General features: G+C 36.9%; 1 protein-coding gene across 1 annotated transcript in view; it reads left to right on the top strand.

The window, feature by feature from the left end:
* The window catches only part of LOC100449920 (calcium-activated chloride channel regulator 1-like), a 35,598-nt gene extending 21,779 nt beyond the window's left edge, over positions 1–13,819 (top strand). Inside the window, 10 exon segments of the mRNA XM_063711332.1 lie at positions 569–615; positions 2,489–2,666; positions 3,828–3,928; positions 4,290–4,514; positions 4,816–4,883; positions 4,885–5,078; positions 5,636–5,800; positions 6,656–6,862; positions 6,865–6,894; positions 10,895–13,819. Coding sequence (XP_063567402.1) covers positions 569–615; positions 2,489–2,666; positions 3,828–3,928; positions 4,290–4,514; positions 4,816–4,883; positions 4,885–5,078; positions 5,636–5,800; positions 6,656–6,862; positions 6,865–6,894; positions 10,895–11,235 — 1,556 coding nt within the window. The 3' untranslated portion in view covers positions 11,236–13,819.
* Positions 13,820–16,358: the final 2,539 nt, after the last annotated feature.

Raw genomic sequence — 16,358 nt, 5'->3', positions numbered from 1 at the left:
GGTGGGGGGAGGGGGGAGGGATAGCATTGGGAGATATACCTAATGCTAGATGACGAGTTGGTGGGTGCAGCGCACCAGCATGGCACATGTATACACATGTAACTTACCTGCACGTTGCGCACATGTACCATAGAGCCTATAAGTATAATAATAATAATAATAATAATAATAATAAATAAAATAAAATAAAAATTATTACAGTTAGCTGCATATTTAAATTAAAAACATAATTGTGTATAAACAGAGGCACTGATTTTTTAAAAAGAGAAAAAAAGGAAGACCCAACCCTTAAAGCAATAGTACTGAAAGCTGGTTACATAATGCCCTGGACTCACAAGACAGCCTTGAGGCAGCCATTTATCCTTGTGGGGGTTTCAGTCCCAGATCTGTAAACCTGACAATAAACCAGAATGCCAAGACGTTTTCAGCATGAATATTCTGCTATTCTAAAGCTTCAATGGATGATAAAAGGCACAAGTTAAAAGAGAACAATGTATTTGTTAAATAAAAGCTAAACTCATAAAAAAAATAAAAATAAAAGTGTTAAGTGTAAAAAAAAAAAAAAAAGCTGATGGTGGCACTTCAATTTGCAGGTGACTCAAAGCAGCATTTCAGGTAAAATAAAAATATTTTTAAAATATCATTTGCCATTTACTATCGCTTTTAATTTTCTCCAATTACCTTTGAACAAAGGGCATGAGTTCATGGGCCCCTCAATTAATAATATTATGACCCAATCAAGGTAAATCATTTATGGGAAGAAAAAAATAGCCTTTCCTACTGTTTACAACTAGACCCTCTCTGAGTATGGCTATTCCAATGACATACTCCTGAGGTGCTAAGTTGCACTGGGGAGTGGTTAAGTAAGTGGGGAAAATTTCAGCGTGCACACAATCATGATTTTATTGGGGAGCTCTCCATTTTTCTAACACTCCCACAGTCTGAGTTTCAAGGATCAGAAAATAATGCCAATGAGGGGATTATGGAAAGGGAAATTAGTAACATTTCCATATGATGGATAAAGAAAGCCCCAGTTTATCAAGTTAAATTGACATTTAAAAATCACAAAGAGGCTGGATGCGGTGGTTCACGCCTGTAATCCCAGCACTTTAGGAGGCCGAGGCAGGTGGATCACCTAAGGTCAGGAGTTGGAGACCAGCCTGACCAACATGGTGAAGCCCCATCTCTACTAAAAAACAAAAATTATCTGGGCATGGTGGTGCAAGCCTGTAATCCCAGCTACTCTGGAGGCTGAGGCAGGAGAATTGCTTGAACCCAGGAGGCGGAGGTTGCAGTGAGCTGAGATCGCACCATTGCACTCCAGCCTGGGCAGCAAAGCAAAACTCTGTCTCAAAAAAATAAAAAATAAAAAATAAATTAAAAATTTTAAAAATTAAAAAAAATTAAAAGTCACAAAAATAAGCCAGGTATGGTGGGTCATGCTTGAATCCCAGCACTTTGGGAGTCTGAGGCAAGCAGATCGCTTGAGCTCAGGAGTAGGAGACCAACTTGGCCAACATGGAGAAATCTTGCCCCTACAAAAAATAAAATCAGCCAGGCATGGTGGTGCGTGCCTGTAGCCGCCGCTATTTAGGGGGCTGAGATGGGAGGATGGCTTGAGCTCTAGAGGCAGAGATTGCAATGAGCCATGATCATGTCACTATACTCCAGCCTGGGCAACAGAGAGAGACGCTGTCTAAAAAAAAAAGAAAGAAAAAATAATCATAAAGATAGGGGTAGCTCCCTACGCAATATAGCACCAAACCTAACAAACATAGATTGAAGTTTAATGTAATTAAAATTGTGAACTCAAAAAATTGGAAGCACCTTTGGAGCACTATACCCAATTGCCTCCAGTACTCTTTTGAATTTCTTCCAACCTAACTTTCATTTAAGCCTATTTATTGTCATGTTTTAAGCCACAAAAACAGAAAACTACTTCCTTCACTGACCTCTCTTTGCCTCAAAATGGAGATTGCTAGCCTTATCTAGGCCATTGATTAATACTACATCTCAACTTTCCTCATGGTGTCTATTTGTGATGAAATGTGTTAGTTTAAGAAGGTAGGAAATCCTGAGTAAGAAGAACAGGTTTATTCTTATTTTAAATATATTAAGATATGGGCCAGGCATGGTGGCTCACGCCTGTAATCCCAGCACTTTGGGAAGCAGAGGCAGACAGATCGATCACCTGAGGTCAAGAGTTCGAGACCAGCCTGGCCAACATGGTGAAACCCCATATCTACTAAAATATAAAAATTAGCCAGGCATGGTGGTGGGCGCCTGTAATCCCAGCTACTTGGGAGGCTGAGGCAGGAGAATCACTAGAAGCTGGGAGGTGGAGGTTGCAGTGAGCCAAGACTGTGTCACTGCACTCCAGTATGGGCAACAAGAACAAAACTCCATCTCAAAAAAAAAAAATATATATATATATATATAAAAAAATATATGAATTCCATAATTAATAACCTGGCTTTTTCATTATCAGGCAATTTCCCAGAGTAATCAGAGTACTTTCGGTTCTGAAATCATATTACTAACAGATGTGGAAGATTATCAAATAAGCTTATGCTTTGAGGAGGTAAAACAAAGTGGTGCAGTCATCCACACCATTGCTCTGGGGCCGTCTGCTGACAAAGAACTGGAGACCCTGTCAAATATGACACGTAAACCTTTGGCATATAGTTTGAATAAAAAATAAATTTCTAGTCTCTCCCATTCCAGGGGTTCTTTCTCTATAAATCTGCTCAAAATTTTCGTATCCTAAAAATTAATCTTTGTCCCTTCTTCATCCTTCAGATTAAGTTCTTTTCCCTTTCTTCCACTTCATACACCAGTTTTTTTCTAACATTATTTAACATTTGCTGTCTTCATTCCTCACCCAGTTTCTGCCAATGCTACTAAACAGAAACTTATTTCTCTATGGTTACTCAACTGGAAGTCAAAAATTATTGCTTAATTCCAAAATACTATCCAATCACACAGTAGAGATTTTGACAATCCTCTTTTATAGATGAGGAAATGGAAACCTAGAGAGTGCAAATGATTTGCCAAAGGCCATAGAGTCCTGATTATCAATTCAGAGCTCTTCCATCGTACTACCCTATTCTTGCTTCACCAAATCTTGCTAAATCTTCGTTTGGAACATTTCTGTATTTCACCTTTCTATACAATCCTTCTACCACTGCCATTATAATCCAGCCCTTACAATTCCCTGACTGGGATACTTCAATAACCTTCCAGCTTATCTTTCTGCCATTTATCAGTTCAATAAATATGTATTGATTGTTGTATTTGTGGCAGTCACTTGTGTTAATTCTTGCCCTCTGCAATCTATTCTTTCCTAACTCCTTACACCTAAGTAATCTCTCTCTTCATTAATTTCTACATTATTTATTTCCTGCACTTAATTTTTACTTTATTGTAGACTGTAATTCTCTAATTGTTTTGGTGTACCTTAGACCCAACTAGAAAATAAACAGCTGGTTCAGAACTATCTTAAATTTCATTTTTATAACATTATTTAGTGCTTAGATCAGCTTTACCAATGCGGCAGGCACTTACATTTGATGACTGATTGATGTAAAAACAATACAATTTGGCCTGTTCTTTAAAGTTTCTTTTATTCTTACTTATCTTTCTTATTTTGAGCAAGGTTTTAGTTATTATTGTAGGATTACATAAGGGACACTGATATACTGAAAGTTCATAAAGTGCTGGGAAGTTCATCTTTTCTAAGTTTAAAACAAAATTTTAAAATAGATTTTAAAGTGTATTGAAGAGAGCAAAATAACAAATATGACTTTCTACTTAAAATTCAATTTTAGGCGGACATCGTTTTTAAGCCCATAAAGACATAAATGGCCTTGTGGATGCTTTCAGCAGAATTTCATCTAGAAGTGGCAGCATCTCTCAGCAGGCTCTTCAGGTCAGTGTAAAAAAAATTCTTTTCTTTCTCACAGTTGTAATAAATTTATATTATCCTAATTATTAACTCCTATTTCTCTAATAATTCTTTTGCCTGAAAATATTTCAGATATGCAGAAGAAAAACATCCTTACTGAATTTGATTTTCCATAACACTTAAAGCCACATTTTCTCCTGAATTCTTCTATTCTTTAGAATTAGGTATCCTTTTTATTTGGAAAATTCTTTAAAATAACTCTTAGTTATTTTAATTGAAATCTTAAAAACAAACAAAATTACTCTAAACTGACTAAACTCAGAAATTTTATTAACTATGATAACAAATGGATTTCATGTGTTTGTTGTTTTTATTTACCAAACAGTTGGAAAGTAAAACTTTGAATATCCCAGCAAAGAAATGGATAAATGGTACAGTGCCTGTGGATAGTACAGTTGGAAATGATACTTTCTTTGTTGTCACATGGACGATACAAAAGCCAACAATAATTCTTCAAGATCCAAAAGGAAAAAAATATACTACCTCAGATTTCCAAGAAGGTAAACTAAATGTTCGGTCTGCCCGTCTTCGAATACCAGGTACTGCAGAGGTAGGTCTATTATTTTATGTTCTCTAAGCTTTCTTAATCAATTTCTATTTTTAAAAGATAAAAATAACATAAATAACGTCTTATACATTGCCAATATTAAAATGATGACAGATCATCTGTAATAAAGAAATCAAATGGAATAATTAGGGATTCATATTCATACTATTTACTAGTTTGTGAAATTCAATATTAAAAATCATGATTATTATTCTGCTTAAATTTGTAAATAATTTTGTATTCCAAACAAAAAGTAGGAAAATATTACCAAAGCTCTCAGACAGATTTTTTTTTAGTGTTTCAGACAGGCACTTGGACTTACAGCCTTCGAAATAATCATACCAAATCTCAATTGCTAACTGTGACAATGACCAAGAAGTCCTACCACACTCCCAGTAATTGCAACTGCTCACATGAGTCAAAATACAGCTCATTACCCTAGCCCAGTGATTGTTTATGCACGAGTCAGTCAAGGGTTTCTGCCTGTTCTGGGAATCAATGTAACAGCCATTATAGAAAATGAAGAGGGACATCAAGTAACATTGGAGCTCTGGGACAATGGCACAGGTAATAAGAATCTGCATCAACTTCCACTAAACTTAAAATTCTCCTACAGTTCTATGACCTAGAAGTCAATATTTCCTGTATTTGCTAATGAATCATATTTTTAAGTAAATGAAATTTAATCCTAATGTTTTAAAAACTTTTTCTCAGTTATCTTGACAACTCATAGACATCGCACTTATGCCATTTTTAAATTTTATGAACAATTTTGCTTTTTCCATGGAACTTAAGAGCACAATTTTTCTCTATTTTCATTAATGTCAGTGTTTCATATGTGCTTTCTTCAGTTGCTTTTTCTTATTTTGATAAGTATTTTTTATGAAATAATAGTAACATCTAATATTAATTGAATCCCTTCCATGAATTAGACTTTTCCAAAAACACAGAGTTAGCAAGTGGCCCAAGCTTTCAACCAAAATAGTCTGATTCTAGAATTCATGTACTTAAAACGCTGTGCTACATACTATCTCCCAAATTACTAACACTATCAATGTTCATAAACAGATATGACTGTCATTTTTACTTTATTGTATGACTGATTTTTACATTTCATTATCAAGGTGCTGATTCTGTCAAGAATGATGGCATCTACTCAAGGTATTTTACAGATTACCATGGAAATGGTAGATACAGTTTAAAAGTGCTTACCCAGGCAAGAAAAAACACAGCTAGGCTAAGTCAACAACAGAATAAAGCTCTGTACGTACCGGGTTATGCTGAAGATGGTAAGTAGCACTAAAATAGAAATGTGTCACTTGTTTAGATAAATTGCATACGGCAAACATTGAAAATATAATGTACTACAGAAAGCCCAAGTATATAACCTTGTAATCATCTGTATGTTTCAAAACCATATTGATTTTAGTAGACCTAGCACAGACCTATGTTTCCACATATTTTGTTCACATCCCTCTGAGTTCATTTCATTTACATTGAAAAAAAATTACTGAGCATCTACTATGTTGCAAGCACTGTGCTAGGTGCTAGAGCTACAAAGACGAAACATAATCCTGTTCCTCAAAGAATTTGCAGTCAAGTAGTAGAGACAGATAAGTTAAAAGATAGTTTTAACATAGCATATTTCCTCATCAATTTTAAAGTATGAATAAACAAGCGTTTTCTCAATAACTGTTACTTTTTCAATGTCTGCTATCAATCAATATTAAGCCTCTACCGCTGCAAGATCAGCTTGCAAGATGAATAGGCATGGCGGCCGGGCGCGGTGGCTCACACCTGTAATCCCAGCACTTTGGGAGGCCGATGAGGGTGGATCACCTGAGGTCAGGAGTTCCAGACCAGCCTGGTCTACATGGCGAAACCCCGTCTCTACTAAAAATTCAAAATTTAGCTGGGCGTGGTGGCGGGCGACTGTAGTCCCAGCGACTCGGGAGGCTGAGGCAGGAAAATCGCTTGAACCCAGGAGGCGGAGGTTGCAGTGAGCCGAGATCACGCCACTGCACTTCAGCCAGCCTGGGCGACACAGCGAGACTCCATCTCAAAAAACAAAACAAAACAAAAAAAAATAAAAATAAAAGAGTAGACGTGGCAATATGAAATATTACAAAATTTTTTCTTGGTAGGAAAAATTATACTGAACCCATCCAAACCTGAAGTCACAGATGATGTGGCAGGAGCTCAAACACACGACTTCAGCAGACTCACCTCTGGAGGATCGTTTACTGTATCAGGAGTGCCTCCTAATGGTAATCATTCTCAGACGTTCCCACCTGGTAAAATTGTAGACCTCGAGGCTAAGTTTCAAGGAGATCATATTCAACTTTCATGGACTGCCCCGGCAAGGTCCTCGATAAAGGAAGAGGTAAGTTGGACATTACGTTTTAAAATATACTAAAAGAAATCCCATTGGCTTTCATTTGCTAAGAATTTTCTAATGTCCCATTTATAAATAACATTTATGAAGTGTCTACTATAGGCCATTTTTAAATTATTTTCAGATGTGAAAACTAAAGCTGTTAAGAGTTGATTGGACCAAGTTATTTCTATATTTAGTAACTTACAATTCTAACCCAGTCATGTCAGATTCTATTATGCCAAACTGTCAGAAATTGAAGCAGCTTAGAAATTACTTTGAGAAGACAGTTAACAGCTTTCTGTTGCATTTTCTCCCCAAATTTTAAGTATTTCTGTACTTGCACAGTTTCTTTCATTTATCAACCTTCTGTTGAGCTTTCACACTATTAGAGTCCTAAGAAATGATCCATACTCTCAACAGTCAATTAAGTATAGAAGACACACAAGTAAACAGATAATTACATAAAGTATAATAAGACATAAGCTTTTATAAGCAGAGAATCATGTGGCAACCCATAGATGGGCCACAAACCCCTAGTTAGAGGTTAAAATCAGAGTATATTGTAAAGCCTTCCCAGAGAAGACTATCACTGAGTATTGAAGAATGAGAGTAGTTACCCAAGATAAGTGAAGGTGTCCACAGAGAGAGATGTTCATGTGCACAGAAATTCACTAGTTTGAAAGATTTGTTCATGGAGTTTGAGTAATGTTCAAGGTCAAAAGATCTCATTTATTCAAAGTTCCTAATAATAAATGACCCTCATTCCAAAAAGTTTAAATTACTTCTATCATTGCTTGAAATTTAACTGAATTCAATCAGGATTTATTGAATGCCTACCATATTCCAGTATTACATAGGTTAGTAGGTTTTTATGGGATAACACCAGTCTTGCTATTTTCCCTTTAAGATTGGGAAAATGAAAGCAATATGCAATGTAGATATACATAATACCTCAGAGATTGCCAGGGCTAAAACACCAGTGTTCAGTACTCTTTGTCCTGGGTTACAATAAACCCCTCATTGTACATTCTCAAAAGAAAAGATGCTTCTTAATCTTTCACTCACTATATGGCATTTTAAAAGCTGCATTTCTTATTATCATTATTATACAAGGAGAATATCATTCTAAAGTCAGAGGAAACATAGAATATGCACAAACAGAGCTTTTGTATTTCAATGTTGAAAATTTTATCATGACAGCTTTTCACATACCTTATTTTCTCATGCTATGACCCTTAACCATATGGCAGAATCAAAAAAAGTGAAAAATACCATTGCCACTGAAAAAGACACAAATGAAGTTTCTTAACCAAATATTTAGTTCTATAGTGAATTCAGTAAAAACCAAGCTTTCAGTTCAAGATTGGGTTCATAATAAATATCCCTCATGCTGATTATAAGAACTAAAAGTAGGAGTAATGTATAACCACAAATGCCTAAAATAGGTGGCATCTAATCTTTCTCTTTCCTTAGGAAAAATAGGAAGAGGTAGTGGTACCTGTTAAATGTTACCTGTAGATATTCCAAAAGTAAGATAGTAGCAGTATCTTAAAGAATAAATGAACATCTATATAATCTCAAATGAAGCACTTAAATTACCTGGGACACAATTTCCACACCTGTCAAATATACAAATTAGATTAGATTATCTAAAATTATTACAACAAGTACACATAGTTCAAATTTTTTATGATTTTCTAATTTTATCATTTTGTGTGTCAACTTAACAACTGTACTGTTGGCAAAGTAATTAAGGAGATCAAATACATGTCAACACAGAGCCAGGTACGCTGAGTGATACAAAGAGTACAAAACGTAGTCTTTACCCTCAAAAATAATAAAATCTAATCAGAATGAAAAGTTGAACCTCTACTAAACTATCTGAAAAACTCCATTCCATGAAACAGAAGTTCATGAAAGAGAGTCATCAGGGTGAATGAAATACTTGGACGGAACTTCATGCAGTTGGGCTTGGTTGGACCTTAAAGAATGAGTACAACTTGCACACATAGGGAGAAGGAGGTACATTTTGGAGAGAGAAAGAACAAAATTATATGATCAAGGTCAAGAAAGCAAAATTTTACAATGGAATATTCTAATTAAAATAAGGAATAGATAGGTGGAGAGAAGAGAGACAGAGAGACCTACATAAGTGGAACACAAAGTTTTTGTGAAGAGTGATAGAACGGATTGATAAGGCCTATTTAAAAGGAAACTAAATGGTAAGCAGAGGATCTGAATTCTTTTTAAAAATACACTAAAAGTTATTCACCACACACTTGAAATACCTTCAATATTTCATGGAAAAGTTAAAAATAAAGTCCTTACTCCAAAAAAAATCTGGTGTTTTATTTTTCATCACATTTCAGAATGTGAGAATATATTTTTACATGAATGGTAGATATCGAAAAGCAGTGTAGAAAGAAATATTTATGTTGGCATCTTCTTTTCCTTTCTTGATAAAATAACAGCCAATATTTCAAACATTTATTAATTTACCATTTATTAAATTGTAGTAAACACGTTTCATGCTTATCATCTATAATTCTTACCACTAGAATAGTAGGCACTCAATAAATATTTGTTGAATGATTTGAATAACTGAATCTCTATTTTAACAGATAAAAAACTAGAGATAAGAAAGCTTAAGTCGGGGTGCGGTGGCTCACACCTGTAATCCCAGCACTTTGGGAGGCTGAGGTAGGTGGGTCACAAGGTCAGGAGATCGAGACCATCCTGGCCAACATGGTGAAACCCCTTCTCTACTGAAAAAAAAAAATACAAAAATTAACTGGGCATGGTGGCACATGCCTGTAATCCCAGCTACTCAAGAGGCTGAGGCAGGAGAATTGCTTGAACCAGGGAGTCAGAGGTTGCAGTGAGCCGAGATGGCACCACTGCACTCCAGCCTGGCGACAGAGCAAGACTCTGTCTCAAAAAAGAAAAGAAAAGAAAAAAAAAAAGAAAGCTTAAATAAATTTCTTTTTATCACACAGCTAGCAAGTAGTAAAATTAGGGTGCTACTCAAGGTTTGTCTAGGTCTTTAACATATTTACTTTTATTTTTTATTTTTATATTTTTAAATTTTTAATTTTTGTGGGTACATAGTAGGTGTATATATTTATAGGGTACATGAGATTTTGATCCAGGCATGCAATGTGAAATAATCACATCATGGAGAATAGGGTATCCATCCCCTCAAGCATTTATCCTTTATGTTACAAACAACCCAACTACACTCCTTTAGTTATTTTTAAATGTATAATTAAGTTATTTTTTACTATTGACTATAGTCACTCTGTTGTGCTGTCAAATAGTAGGTCTTATTCATTCTTTCTAACTATTTTTTTGTACCCATTAACCATCCCCACCTTCTCCTGCCCAGTCCCCCACTACCCTTCCCAGCCTCTAGGAACCATTCTTCTACTCTGTATGTCCGTGAGTTTAATTGTTTTGATTTTTAGATCCTACAAATAAGTGAGAACTTGCGATGTTTGTCTTTCTGCTTAGCACATGTTTAATTAGTACACATTCCAGTCTCTCTGCCTCCTTTTGCTGGTTATCCTTATCCCTGTTTCCCACTCCATTTATCATCTCTCTTTCTCCCCTGTCCTATTACTTCCTATTTTAACTTAATAAGAAATGACACAGACATAGGGTACTGAATATCTTCGCTATACTAGAATACTACTATGTTCCTTGTTCTAAATTAAAAAGTAGATCCAGCTCCTTATATTTCTCTCCCTAAAAAGGAAAATAGAGTCTGACTTTTTAGTACCATATGATTTTGAATTAAAATTTCCCGGGATTAGAGAACTCTACGTTTTAAGAAAAACTGTTCACACATTTGTCCTTACAATAAAGATGGAATAACCAGACAAAAACTAATGGGATTTTCATAACTAAAACCTAGTGTGCATTTCTGATAGCTAAATGTAAGGCAGTGTGGTGGTGGCAAGGCATCCTAGTGATTTTAATATACCTGAAGTATCTATTTGTTTTCCAGCTGACAGCTACATTATAAGAATAAGTAAACATTTCCTGGACCTCCAAGAAGATTTTGATAAAGCTGCTTTAATAAATACTTCTGGTCTGATACCTAAGGAGCCCGGCTTAGTAGAAAATTTTGAATTTAAACCAGAACCTTCTAAAATAGAGAATGGTACGACATTCTATATTGCAATTCAAGCCATCCACGAAGCCAATGTCACCTCAGAGGTTTCAAACATTGCACAAGCAACTAACTTTATTCCTCCACAGGAACCCAGCATTCCCAATCTGGGTACCAATATTTCTGCAATCAGTTTGGCAATTTTTGGATTAGCTGTAATTTTATCTATATTTTAAACTAGAAATTATATTAGAACTCAAATTCAATGTTATACATACTTGGTAAACATTTATTTAGAATTTACTATATTTATTGTCTATTATAAAGCTCATTATAATATAAAAGTGAATGTACAAAAGTTGTAAGTTTCCTAATTACTTGATTAATTAATACTACTTGAGTTGTTAAATGTTAATCAAAATGGTATATCATTTCCTATCTTTGAATAATCCACTCATTAATTTTTAATATGAAAAGATATATATTGTACTTGTAAGCATTTTAAGAAACATTTTTAAAGTGTGCTACAAATTCATTTGGTGTACTAACATCAAAATGTATCCAAGCCATTTAAAAAATATTTATATATACATAGTAGCAAATACTTTTATAGATTTATTTGTATCACATTTTTTATTACAAATGAATATTTCGGGTTTATATAAGCTGTAATCAAAAAGGACTAACAGTAGTAGTAAGGAAGTCAAATTTGCTTTTTTATCATTGATTATAAGTGGTATATTTGTTTTTTGTCATTGATTAAAAGTGATTTTAGCGCTAAGCCTGAAATGACTAGCAAATATCATTTTCTGTATGAATTGTGGAACATCACAATAAAGTTATTTCTATGGTGATGCCATCATTAGGTCCTAAGACTATTACCAGGAAACTTGATTGAGACAGGGATTTTTCTTTTTCCTATTGCTGTATCTTCAGCATTTAGAATAATAATTGACACATAGAAGATATTCAATAAATATTTTTTAAATAATGAATACTTTCATAACCTCAAAAAAAATCCAAATTTGACCTCATTACATTAAGAAAAACCCACAAACTATCATGTGCACATGGTATTATGAGGACTTCATATAATGAAAACTAACTCCCTTAATAACATTGTTCAGAACCAACACATAAAGTTTCAGAAAGTTAACTATTAATAGAATTTATAAACTAATAAAAGGAAAATTGAGCTATTAATATAGCAATGGAGTGATTTTTCTTAGAAAGACAGAGGAGGACATGTTGGTAGAAAATCCTTTGTTTATAGACAAGAAGATTATTTAATCTCTTTAAATATCTGAAAGGAAGACGCTGTATATATCTGGAAGAGTCAAGAAAAAAATTATAAATCATTAGCAAACCAAATCCAGAAAAATATATGAAAAGTAATAATATATCATGACCAAGTTGAATCTATCTCAGGAACCCAAATGTGATTTAATATTAGAAAATTAAAGTAATTTACTACATTAACAGTTTTTGTTTAGTTATATGATTATCTCAATACATGCAGAAAAGTGTAATTCAACCATCATTCTTCAGTCAAAATGAAACCTATGAAAACTATTAACCTGATATTTTGATCTTAAAGTAAAACCCTCACCTTTTAAAAATAAATAAAAAGGGCACAAAATCTTCAAGTAGAGATGAAAAATTATACATCAGAGGGTGAGAATTCTAAAGTTCTAGGAAAATAAATCACTTAAGAGACAATAAATAATAAAAAAATTACTGATTATGAAAGCCTCAAAGAGACAAGAGATAGTTAACTTATTCTTAATACATGGTCACTATACTGAATAATTTATAGAGCTTTAGAAGTTAATGAGGGACGATTCCTGTGCAATAAAAAAAGAATAGAAGAGACAATAATTCGAAAGAAAGATACGAAATTGTAATTATTTACAGGTGAGATGGAAATCCAATAAAATCAAAAAATAATTAAGTGAGAGAATTATGAAAAATTCCCAGACGCAAGATCAATTTACTAAAAATCAATAGCACTAGTCTGATATATACAGAGCTTTGAAGTTGTCACTCCCATCCTCACAACAAGAAAAAAAACCTGAACTGAAAAATAAAGAATTCTTCGTAGTTTCATCAGAAAGTTGAAGTCACACTGCAACCTGCTACAAAAATATTGGAGAGACAGAAAAATGCAGAATCACAGCTTACCAGGAGCAGAAACCTATCAGTGAAGCTAATACCAGTAGGAACACAAACCGTAAACGAAGACATGCCAGAGGCTAAGTGTGAATGAGGCTGAGAGTTAAAAACTCTCAGAGGCCTTAGAGAGACCTCCACACTTCCCTGAACTTTTCTTCCAAGAACCCCATGAAGTTTTAAGAGTGAGGATTAAAGAAAAATCCCCTCAGACTCTTAACATCAGAGAGGTAAAAGTAACCATTTTGAAATATGCCCAAAGTGTCCTGTTCTTAGCAAAAGCCTGTCCTCAAGGGAAACTGTTTTACCAGAGCCTAACTTAGGTTTTACAAGAGCCTAACCAACTTAGGGGAAGAGAAATACCCAACTCCAATCTCCCCTAGCCTTCCTTGTGGCAGAGGAAGATACTCAACTCCAGAGCCCTCTAACATTCGTATCTGATCAAAGAGGGGGAAAAAACTGGACACTAGGAAGGGAACAACAGACACTGGGGCCTACTTAAGGTTTGAGGGATGGAGAATGGTGAGGATCAGAAAACTACCTAACAGGTACTATGGAACTCGGTTTGTTACCTGGACGATGAAATAATCTGTACACCAAGCCCCTGTGGCACACAATTTACCTATATAACAAACCTGCACATGTATCCCTGAATCTAAAATAAAAGTTAAAAAAAAAAAAAAAAAAAAAAGCAGAAAAGCATTTGTGAAGGCCACAGCCCAGGGAGACAAGCACAATAAAAGACTGAGACCTATTCTGTTCCAAGATGGCCGAATAGCAACAGCTCCAGTCTGCAGCTCCCAGCGTGATCAACACAGAAGGTGGTGATTTCTGCATTTCCAACTGAGGTACCTGGTTCATCTCATTGGGACTGGTTGGACAGTGGGTGCAGCCCACGGAGGGTGAGTCGAAGCAGGGTGGGGCATTGCCTCACCCAGGAAGGGCAAGGGGTCAGGGGATTTCCCTTTCCTAGCCAAGGGAAGCCGTGACAGACTGTACCTGGAAAATCGGGACACCCCCGCCTAAATACTGCGCTTTTCCAATGGTCTTAGCAAACGGCACACCAGGAGATTATATCCCGCACCTGCCTTGGTGGGTCCCACGCCCATGGAGCCTCGTTCACTGCTAGCACAGCAGTCTGAGATTGACTTGCAAGACAGCAGTCTGGCAGGGGGAGGGGCGTCCACCATTGCTGAGGCTTCACTAGGTAAACAAAGGGGTTGGGGAAGCTCAAACTGGTCAAAGCCCACCGCAGCTCTGCAAGGCCTGCTGCCTGTGTAAACCACACATCTCAGGGGCAGGGCATAGATGGACAAAAGGCAGCAAAAACTTCTACAGATTTAAACATCCCTTTCTGACAGCTCTGAAGAGAGCAGTGGTTCTCCCAGCATGGTGTTTGAGCTCTGAGAACAGATAGACTGCCTCCTCAAGTGGGTCCCTGAGCCCCATTGTAGCCTAACTAGGAGACACCTCCCAGTAGGGGCCAAGTGACACCTCATACAGCTGGGTGCCCCTCTGAGACAAAGCTTCCAGAGGAAGGATCAGGCAGCACATTCTCAGCTGTGGTAGCTATGGGAAAAAAAAACTCCTTCTGCTTGAGGAAAGGAGATGGAAGAGTAAAGGGGACTTTTTCTTGCAGCTTGCATACTAGGTTGGCCACAGTGGGGTAGAGCACCAAGTGGGCTCCTGGGGGTTTCTGATTACAGACTTTGGGTCCAGGATGACATTTCTAGACCTGCCCTGGGACAGAGGGGAGCCCACTGCCCTGAAGGGAGAGACTCGGGGTTTTGAGCCCAGTATGGCACCAGTACTTGCCCAGGAATTGCAGTCTTTGTTGCCTAGACTGCCTTGCAAATTTGTTTAGAAACCCAGAGCCCTTTAGAGAATGGTGGCGGGCCTTGTTGGTACTCAGGTCCCAACCACTGAGACGGAAGATTTACCCATGGCTAGGGCTGGTATAAATGCTTCCTCCATGGGCTCTGGCAGAGTTCTGCCCCATGTTGCTTTCCACTGTGACAGGGCAGCACTGAGTTCCAATGCAAAATCCTATAATCACTGTGCTCTGCCTCCCTTAAGCACACAGATTCTCTCTCTGTGCCATGAAGCTGCTGCCAGGGAATTGGGGACGGGAGGTGCAGGCGATTCAAGAATGTCTTTCCTACCTTCTTCAGTGCTCCTTTCCTTAATATGATGTTAAAACCAGGTACTATTATAGCTCATCTGAGTTTTTTGTTCTTGTGAAGGGGCTTTTTTGTGTGGGAAGTTGTTCAGTTTGGTCTTCCTGTGAGGGAGATGATTGCGGGAGGCTTCTACTTGGCTATCTTGCTCTGCCTCCTCCCTAATCATAACTGTTTTAAATTCTTCGTCTGTGAATTCCAAAATTTCTGACATATCTGAATCTGGTCCTGATTTTTTTTTCCTTAAGATGCTCTTCAAGTAGAACAGACTGTTTTATGTCTTTAGCATGGCTTGCAATTTTTTGTTTAAAGCCTGATATAATATACTGGCTAAAAAAATTGTCGTAAATAGTCCATTAGTGTGAAATTTTATGTTACTTGGCTAGAAGTTAGACAATGTTCACTGTTTGCTGTAGCTGCGTCAGAGGCAAAAATTTTCTTTAATGTTTTGTTTTTAACTCCCTGGTTGTCTTTGGGTTTCCCTAGAGACTCTGTCTCAGACTGGCAGAATTCACTGCAAGCTGACTAAAAAGGCCTTGGGCCTTTAATAAATATCAGTGGTAGCCAGGCAGTACTCACCACAGGCCAGGGGCAATGGTGGCCATAGGAATAGGCCCCTCTGCTTAAGGAAAAGGAAGGAAAGAGTGGGAGGGACTTGCCTTATGGCTTCAGTGCCAGCTCAGCTGCAGTAAAATAGGGCACCAGGTAGATTCCTAAGGTTCTCAACTCCAGACTCTGGCTCCTGGGTGGCATCTCCAGACCTGCCAGGGGCTGGGGGAACTCACCACTCTGAAGGGAAGGACACAAACCTGGCTAGATGTGCCACCTTCTGATTGTAGAGCCCTTGGGCCTTGAGTGAATGTAGGCAGTAGCCAGACAGTGGTCACTGTGGGCCTTGAGCCACACTCAGTGCTGTGCTGGCTTTGAGTCTAACCCAGCAGTCCCAGTGATGGTGGCCACAGGGCTGCTCGTATCACCCCTCCCCCAGCACAGAGAGAGAGAGATTCCATTTG

The sequence above is a fragment of the Pongo abelii genome, chromosome 1 (genome assembly GCF_028885655.2).
Source record: "Pongo abelii isolate AG06213 chromosome 1, NHGRI_mPonAbe1-v2.0_pri, whole genome shotgun sequence".
NCBI lineage: Eukaryota > Metazoa > Chordata > Mammalia > Primates > Hominidae > Pongo > Pongo abelii.
The sequence above is the reverse complement of the archived record's forward strand: the minus strand, read 5'-3'. Positions and strand labels throughout refer to the sequence as shown.